Source organism: Anoplopoma fimbria, chromosome 10 (assembly GCF_027596085.1).
Source record: "Anoplopoma fimbria isolate UVic2021 breed Golden Eagle Sablefish chromosome 10, Afim_UVic_2022, whole genome shotgun sequence".
NCBI lineage: Eukaryota > Metazoa > Chordata > Actinopteri > Perciformes > Anoplopomatidae > Anoplopoma > Anoplopoma fimbria.
The window spans coordinates 2,073,893-2,083,449 of record NC_072458.1 but is presented as its reverse complement, the minus strand read 5'-3'; the positions used below and the strand labels follow the sequence as shown (position 1 = coordinate 2,083,449).

The window sequence follows — 9,557 nt, the reverse complement described above, 5'->3', positions numbered from 1 at the left end:
ATCTCATCCAGGAGCGTCTCCATGGTAACCCGATCACCCTGTCACTGTCAAAAGAACCTCCGCTCTGTGGTGGGCGGGGCCTAGGGGCAGTACCAGTCAAAAGTTTGGACACACCTTCTCATTCAATGGTTTTTTTCTTTATTTTTATTTTTTTCTACATTAAAGACATCCAAACTATGAAGGAACACATATGGAATTATGTGGTAAACAAATAAATGCTCAACAAACCAGAATATGTTTTATATTTTAGATTCTTCAAAGTAGTTGAATGAGAAGGTGTGTCCAAACTTTTGACTGGTACTATATATATATATATATATATATATATATATATATATATATATATATATATATATATTTTAATATATTTATTTATATATATATATAAATAAATATATATATATATATATATATATATATATATATAAAATATATATATATATATATATATATATATATATATATATATACAGTACCAGTCAAAAGTTTGGACACACCTTCTCATTCAATGGTTTTTCTTTATTTTTATTTTTTTCTACATTGTAGATTAATATTGAAGACATCCAAACTATGAAGGAACACATATGGAATTATGTGGTAAACAAACAAATGCTCAACAAACCAGAATATGTTTTATATTTTAGATTCTTCAAAGTAGTTGAATGAGAAGGTGTGTCCAAACTTTTGACTGCTACTGTATGTTGGCATTTCTTTGTTATGAACATATTCGGATTTATCAGTTTATTTCACTTTTTTTGTCTTTTGTTTTATACACACCCGTGTTGGTATACAGTACCAGTCAAAAGTTTGGACACACCTTCTCATTCAATGGTTTTTCCTTATTTTTATTATATTATATTATATTTTTTCTACATTGTAAGTTAATATTGAAGACATCCAAACTATGAAGGAACACATATTGAATTATGTGGTAAACAAACAAATGCTCAACAAACCAGAATATGTTTTATATTTTAGATTCTTCAAAGTAGTTGAATGAGAAGGTGTGTCCAAACTTTTGACTGGTACTGTATGTGTAATATGGTCACAACCAAGGCGGAGATACAACAGAGCAACTCTCTCTGGGTTGACCTGATACTTTACCCTGGAAGCATCACTATCCAGCAGTCGTCCCCTGCCATCTGCTGGTCTCCACTCTGCTTCTCCTCCAGAATGAGCCTCAACCACGTGGCCCATAATAAATGTTCATGTTCATGAGCCAAAAAATGCAGTTTTAGTACATTTGCATTACATTTGTTTACCAAAAAATACAAATACAGTTGAATAGAATATAAAATTACACACATTTCAATATATCCCACTCTTCCTTGTTGGTGTCAATTACATTACAGTCATTTAGCAGACGCTTTTATCCAAAGCGACTTACAATACCGTAAGTGTATTCAACATAGGTATTCAAGAGAACTACTAGTCACCAGAAGTCATAAGTGCATCTCATTTCTTAAACAAGAGCATCTAAGAGCATAAACCAGAGCAATGTTTAAGCAGCTTCTAAATAACACCACTAGGGTTGGATTTGGGTTTATTTCAGTCTTCACTAAACAACCTTGTATACAAAAATAAGGATTTAATTATTGAATCAAAATAGAGTCAAACAAAAGTGTCAGTGGTTACACAGGTGACAAGGTTACAAGGTGTGTTTATTGTCAAGGTCAGGACTAGGAACACCACATAGCCATGACTAATTCCAGTCAAGTTTATCCATATGGCATTTATAAAGGCCATATTTTGCAGAATTTACACAAATAATCAAGAGGCACTCCATTTGAGCAGTAATTGCAATCACTTGGCATTTGATTAGATCAGTTAATTTACATGGAATGTCCACCTTTTTCTGATGGTTTAGCAACCAGCTGTACATTTAAAATGAAAGTTATCAATAAGAAAATGAGTTTGAAATATTGTTCACAGGCCAAGTTTCATATTAAATGAAGTTTCAACAGCATGTTATGTTAAGAGCCAGTACGTGCAACAAGGGCAGGGAGAGTGAAACTTTTAAGCAAACATGCCAATCTTAAATTTGAATCAAATTTGCATAGATCCACTCTATGTCTATGTTCTTTTAGATGAAGATTTATCAAAAACAATAAATCACAGTTAAGGAGTAAGGATGTGGTTTGATTTAAAAGCACTTCAGTAATATTGAAAGCCCTAATAATGTTTATTTGAGAAGGTATCCTGTGGGAATGATGCATGCATTGTGCAGGACAATGGATGCTTTTGTGATACATTTGCATTTAATTGTAAAACTTTTTTTTTTTTTTTTTTGGACTAATCATTCAAGAAAAGATAAAAAAAAGAAAATAAGGACAACAGCCTAGGAGTTAAAGGTTAACTTGACATAAATTGCACATCTAACATCTGATAGGTTGGATCAGTCATGTGCACTAGGCGTGGTTTCCATTGTGAGGTGGCTGTTGTCGGGCAGAAGAAGCGCCGCAGCTCACGTTGTGTATCCGGATAACTTATTATTATTTTAAATTATTTTAGATATGGTAAGTTGCGATACTTGTATGTGCACAACAACTCACTGTTAAAAGTATAGCCGTGCAATCGCTTTGTTTAATTGAAGACTTATTAATCAACATGCTGGCTAAGTGCGAGCTAGCATTAGCGAGCTAGCATTAGCATTAGCTAGTTAGCATTAGCGAGCTAGCTAATTAGCGACCTTCGCCTTGAGAACCCCAAAAAAAGGCGCACTAAGCTAGCTGCAGGTAGCTAACACTCGTTGGTTAAGCTATTTTTAATATTATTAATTGTGTCGCTGACTTTTTTGTCAATGCTATTTACTTAACTCTGTAGCTGCTTGTCAAAGTAAATTTAAGTAGTTAAGTCTTGTGGACTAATGCTAAAAAAGTTAGCATAACAATTCACTACCGCTAGCATACTTCTGCCATTATTGCCGGTGTGCGCTGCCCATGAAGTGGCGCTACTACGCATGCGCAGAAGGTGGCAGTAACGTTATTATTCAATGTGGTTTATTGTTCTTTCGCCATAGCTGCAGGGATCATCTATAGCCAGAAAATAATGGATTTTTGCGTCAAAGTTTACTTTAGCCCAATCTTATGATCTTAAAATAAGATAAGATAATCCTTTATTAGTCCCACAGCGGGGACATTTACAGGATTACAGCAGCATAGAGGATAGTGCAAACAAGAGACATAAGTAAAAACAAGATCAAAAATAAGTAATTATAAATGAGCAATAAAAAAACAGTAAAGAATCTACAGTAACTGAAATATTATATATACAGACAGAAACTATTATAACTAATAATATAATCCTGTAGGTATGGGTATTCGTTGAAGGGTACTCCCTGAACAACACTATAGGGTATTTTCCTACCATGCAACTCAATCATTCAAATGTTGTTCTGTGGTCAGGATGCCCAAAAGTCCAGGAGCAGCAGCCAGACTTCACCTTCCCTGAAGTTGTCAAATGGCTACATTCTTCCTGAGGGCAAATTGACGCCCAACGCCCTCTTTGTTGGTGGGATTGACATGAAGGTAAGATCAGATGTATTTAGTTCACATACACCTGAGCTGTAAAACTGAACACACTGTTCCTGCCCAAATCTGGGTCCCAAGCTCTAATGTTTAGATATTTAGGTTTGATTTGTTCCTTGAGCTTATTCATTTACTGTTTTGTGTATGATACAACTGAAATGGTTAACTCATAGGCAGATAAAACAATTGGAAAAGCGTCAATGTGTCGTCCGAATCTAGGTTTTCCCACATGTGGGTAAAAGACTGCTGTCAAGTATATATCTGATTTAAAAAAAGCTTTTTTACCTTCTTGCTCCACACATTTACAGAAATACAAATGTATTCATTTGAAAGTTTTATTCTACTGTAAATTTGAATTTCAGTGCCCTAGCATATATGAATGTTTCACCACTCGATGTAGATGCTTTCAGTTAAATGTTAAATTAACAGAGGAGTTTCTGCAAAACAATTATATCTGCACGTAACTTTCTTTGTGTTACGTCACCCTGAACAGAACCAATGTTTTAGTGTACTTGAACTGCACGTTGTGAACATGGCACTGCTTTGCTTTTCCTCTACAAAAATCCAGTTTTTCACTTTGAAATTCATTTTGATCTTCAGGTGGATGAAAATGAAATGCGGGACTTCTTTGCGAGATATGGTGCTGTTAAGGAAGTCAAAATTATCACATACCGTGGTGGGATCTGCAAAGGGTGAGAAAATGAACTGCATTTGTGAATTGCATTCATGAGACCTTCAGGGAGATTTTCACGCAGCATGATTACAGAAATTATTTTGAGTCATTTTCTCAAAGAGTATGTACTCTGTATTTGTCAGTTAACTTGTGTGAAAGTGTGTGGGTGTAAACTGGGTTGGTTGTTTATTTGCATATCAGTTTTATGAATATTCATTAGCCTTTTTCATAACTTAGTTTGAGAACTAATTTCTTTTTTTCAGTCACAGTGTTTCACAGTTGTTTTGTGTCTTCCTAGGTACGGGTTTGTGTACTTCAATGAAGATGTCAACATTCAGTCAATCATTGAGGTGAGACATTTGTCTGTCAGACTGCTATTCTATTGATTTTTATCTCCAACTGAGAGTAATATTTCTTCATATTTCTTTTTACTATAGCAACAGATCAGTTTTAAGGGTCGGAAACTCAAGCTGGGCCCTGCGATCATGAAAGAAAGGAGCTCTCGTATGTATTCCTATACACTAAAGAGGAATTGTATTGGATGTTTGGTTGGCAGTAAAAAAAATAAAAGATCTTCCCACTAAATGTATTTTCAAACTGTGTTGTCGTGTTTGTATTGTGTTTTTCTTCATCTAGGGTCCATGCCGTCCCGTCTGGTTGGCCCGGCTCCCTGGATGAGCCCCACTCAGTACTTCTACTGCGGCTGCTGCTCACCGATGGGAGGCGGTATGGCGCAACCTTCGCCCATCCTCAATGGAGGCAGCCCCTACAATCAGGTAACACACACACACACACATAGCCAAGCTATCAAGAATATTCATTTTCAGCAAGCAGGAAGATTATTAAAAACAGCTTTGTCGAGCCGAGTTAACGCACCGTGTGTGGCATTTCTAATGCTGTCACACACCTTTCTATTCTCACAGTTACAGTGTGTAAAATGAAATAAATCTTATTTTCTCTGAGGGGAAGTTGGCTCATTATCACAGCCAAGAATAGAGGTGCAAAGTGGAGAAAAATCTATCAATTTACTTTCAATTTACCAGAATGGATATAACAACATAGAGTTGGCTATGGCATGACTAATGTAATTGCTAATAATATCCAAGTTGGTGAATTATTCAGACAATACCAACTGTCAAAAGTCATTAGCAGTTAAAGTGCACTCCTTGCAAGAACACGAAACATGAGAAACAGTTACTTATTGCTGTAGCAATAATAATCAGTTGTTTTAACATCTGCTAAGCACTGTTTGCTATACAAACATACTTCACTATACTGAGGTTTATTGTGTTCCTTCTGTCTCTCCTTGCAGCCGTACTCTTACTCCAACTTTGGAGGGGTCATGATCCCACAGATGCCAATGAACTACGCACAGAATGCCTACGCCTACCAGGTACACACACACACACACACACACACACACACACACACACACACACACACACACACACACACACACACACACACACACACACGTATACTAATTAGTTAACAGCGTCCTGTGCAAGGTCTCCGAGGCATTGCATTTATTCTCCTGATGTGAGATAAAGGGTTCAGCCTGTCTTAGATCCACCTTTCCCTGCATGCCCCTCACTCCCCCACACACCCCCAAATTCCTATGGAGGTGAATCTGGCTTTGTCTGTTGCCATCTGTTTCACCGCTGACCCATCTTCCCCCACACACCGTACACTCCACCTCACTGGATGGCGGACCAGAGGACACAGCCTGTCAATCAGGTGACTCCACTTTTAGTGGGAGTAGTAGTAAATTCAGTATAATTAAAGCAACGCAAATCACTTCTAATTTGAGAAAACCTCCTGAGACCAGTTGGATGAAAACGGTGATGGAGACTTTCAAAATCCACGGGATTAAGTGGAATTTTGTATCTGCGTATCATTATATTCATTTATTTTTCAGTAGTGTTCTTGGCAAGACATTGTCCTCAAACTGCAATGTTCATACAGGCCACTAGGTGGTGGTGTCTGAAAGGATGTGTACCAACAATCAGTTCTTATAATGATAAAACTTTTTTGAGAGCCTGTTTCATGGCAGCTGTTTATGTGTTTGAAACATGTCTGTCAGTGTTCTCACAAATCTTTTTGTAATGTTATGTTAATGTCTGTTTCCAGAGCTTTGTTGACTGTGGAGTCCAGACTATGATGACTGTGCTGTAGCCACTGAGCCACCTGCCAGGTAAGAATTACTTCAAACAAACTGCCTTCATACCAAGTAATACGGAAGTATCCTTTTTCTCCACCAAAGTGAACGCGTATATGTTACATATTTACATGTAACATATACACGTTTAAACATATACATGTAGATGTGTATATGTTACATGTTTACATGTATATCTGTTAAACGGGGGAAAACTGCTTAAAATACACGATGGACCCCAATGCCAATAGACAAGTATGCCTTTCTGTTTATTTTCTGCTTTGTTATGTCAAAAGTCACAAAAAAACGGGAATCCAAAATGAGTTAACAAAAAGTGAAAATGTTACGCTGGTTATTTCTTTTTTACATTTGTTGCTTATTCAGTCTCTCTTCAAACTCGGTGCCGACTCACTTGGAACGACGTGAGAGCGAAACAAAGAAAGCAGCTGAAAAGGGTAGAAAATTAGCGAGTCCACCCGGGTGTCATGTTTTCATCACTGCCGATCAGTGCTAGAGCCCAAAATTACTCATGACTACTGCCAAACTTTTCCCACTAAAGACAAAAGCCATATGTTAGTGGGTGTAAGTGATTTTGTTTGAGGTAACAATGTGCCACGGAGCATAAAGCGTCTGCAAGCTTTCACACTCTTTATCAAGAAGAAGTTGGTTGTTCAGTGAAGTGCTATTACTTTATGTTGTCGTGTGTGGTTTGAAGAGAAACCTGCATACTGTCAGAGCTCCATTGCCCTTGGTTGCCTATCCCTGTTTAGATGCTTCACATTTTTTTGCTTCTGCTATTAGTTTTCTTCTTTTAAAATAGACTAATCCTGATTTGGGTGTGCAATTGAATGAGGGAACTTTTATGAACTTGTGATGTGTTTTTCTGTCCTCTGCTCTTTTTAGATGCACGCTACAGTGAGTCAAAATGCAGACAGGATGACATCTTGATGTTCCGGACGGCTGGAAGCGACCCAACGCCTCTCACTGTTTCCTGAACGCCCTCCCCTCTTCTCCCTTCCCTCAATTTTTGAGACCCATTTTAACACCAGACTGCAGGAGCTCTCCACTTTAACTGTACCAGTTCTATCACAATCACTTTGACCACGACGGGTATGGACCGCTGTCTTGTGGTCAGACCGCTTTTAACTCACACGGATCACAGTGACAGTCACACAGGAAGAGCAGAGCATCCTCACCATACCAGCTGGGTTTTGTTTATTTTCCTTTGTTAGTTATCCTACAGAAAAAAAATGGAAAAGACTTTTAAGCTTACCCTTTGTGCCTATTTATGTTTTATTATTTATATTTAGTATTATTTTAAATATTTTGTTGGTTGGGGCTTTTTTAGCCTCTGCAAGGGCTCTCTGTACATCAAAGGTACATTTATAAATATATATATATATTGTAACATTGACAGCAATTTTGTTGTCTCAGCATTGAAGTAGAATGCTACTTTAATTCAAGTTCAGTTCTAATTCTCCTCTGATTTAAGAAATGTCATTAACTTGTCTACTACAGTATAAGGGCACTTGGTCATTCCATTAATTTCAAGCACTCATTTATTTTGTTCTCTATTCTATTTAATTGGGTGTCGATTGAGGCAGTAAATGAACAGTAATTTAGGTCACATTATTTTGCCTCGTCAATATAACGGATTTCTCGTCTCGGTCAAACGCCGGACTTTTCAAGTTGAGTTCCACAGAGCACGTTGCAGCACACCGATCATCTGAGTGTTGTGTTTCTAAACCGTCCCATCCTGTGACTGGGTGTTTCTCAAACGGTTCACACTCAAGTACAATCACGGCATAATTTATTGTTACTCGTAAATCAACTCGTGGAAGACAGTTCAAAATCCAACTTGAAAATGAAGGACATGATTTAAAATAAGGTGCTCTCTGCTTCTTTTTTGGGAAAATCGTTCACTGTACATGGTTCACTTTATACTGGTTGTTTCTCTCTTTGGGTTTTAATCTAGTCGCAGGTGATTTTGCACAAAGTATTTTACTGTCATTGTGAGAGTGAACAATGATTCTTTTATATGTATATTATTTTCAGTAAGTGCACTTCATTTGTTTTCTGTGAAATGTATGCACTCAAAGAGTATCTTTGTATGGTGGGAGATGCACATTTGGTATTTGGTGTACGTCACACATTTTCATTTCTCTTGACCCAGTTCTGCATAGTTTTATCGTGGCAATGACCTCGAGCGTCTCCTAATCAGACGTCTGATTGTATTAATAGAATAGTTTTGTTCAGAGAGCCTGGGCACTGCACTGTTTGGTTTGTGTTTTATGTTTGCAGGGTTTGGATTGTTTTGGTTTGAAATAAATAAAAGTTAAAGTATGTTATCATTTAAGCTTGTGAAGGTAATTTGGAACCGTGGTGCTGTATTTTGGTGATGATGTTGGAGCATGGAGCTTTCAGTGTGCCCTCCTGCTCCGCTCCAGCCTCCATAAGCCTGTCAGCGGCTGCTGGTGTGCAGTCAGGGTTGGATTCTCTGTCTTCCCTGGCAACAAGCCCATCATCTCTGGTCACGGAGCGTTTTGTTTTTGTCACAGTCTGGTGGTGTGACTGAGCTCCCCAGGGTGTCCTGTCCAGCCTGTGACCACCCATCAGCCCCACCCACCTACACCCCAGTCAGACGTTTCTGAATTATGGATAAGTCTAGCTACTTATGAAATATGAATTCTCCAAAGGAGACATTTTTGAAAAACAAAAACACCTCCAACCCTGATAACCTTAATGGGAGACCCACATCCTTGTGTGACTAACACACTGTACCAAAACACTTTGACTATCAAGGCAAACATATCAGAAAACAGTGCAAGCAGCTTGTCTGTGTGCTACTCTGTGCATTTCATCCTTACTTTTCTAAGTCATTTACCATCACTGGGGATGTTTTATCATTTTTAAAGCCCACAATATGATTCATATTGGTTATCAAAGTGTCTCAGAGTATTTAAACCCGGAGAGCAGCGGTTGAGAAACAACTGGGAGGAGGGAGGAAGAGTGTAAAAAGCCTCTATTCCCCTCCTCCTCCTCCTCCTCCTCCTCACAGGCTGGTGACGGAGCGGTAGGACGGAGTGTTTATCATGAGCCGGCCGTGAGATTCATCAGCACTCGGTTGTAGTTTTCTAAATGGAGGATTTCGGTGTTTTTGGTTCCCATTGGATCGCAGCACCTGTGTCCAGTGACGGGG

At 38.1% G+C, this 9,557-nt stretch overlaps 1 protein-coding gene across 1 annotated transcript; it reads left to right on the top strand.

The window, feature by feature from the left end:
* Window positions 1-2,402: 2,402 nt before the first annotated feature.
* Window positions 2,403-8,655, top strand: dazl (deleted in azoospermia-like). Its single transcript, XM_054606145.1, has 9 exons — window positions 2,403-2,516; window positions 3,405-3,527; window positions 4,128-4,219; window positions 4,499-4,550; window positions 4,638-4,704; window positions 4,837-4,976; window positions 5,513-5,593; window positions 6,331-6,394; window positions 7,262-8,655. The coding sequence occupies exons 1-8, from the start codon at window positions 2,514-2,516 to the stop codon at window positions 6,373-6,375; spliced, it is 603 nt and encodes a 200-aa protein (XP_054462120.1). The 5' UTR covers window positions 2,403-2,513; the 3' UTR covers window positions 6,376-6,394; window positions 7,262-8,655.
* The last annotated feature ends 902 nt before the right edge of the window (window positions 8,656-9,557 follow it).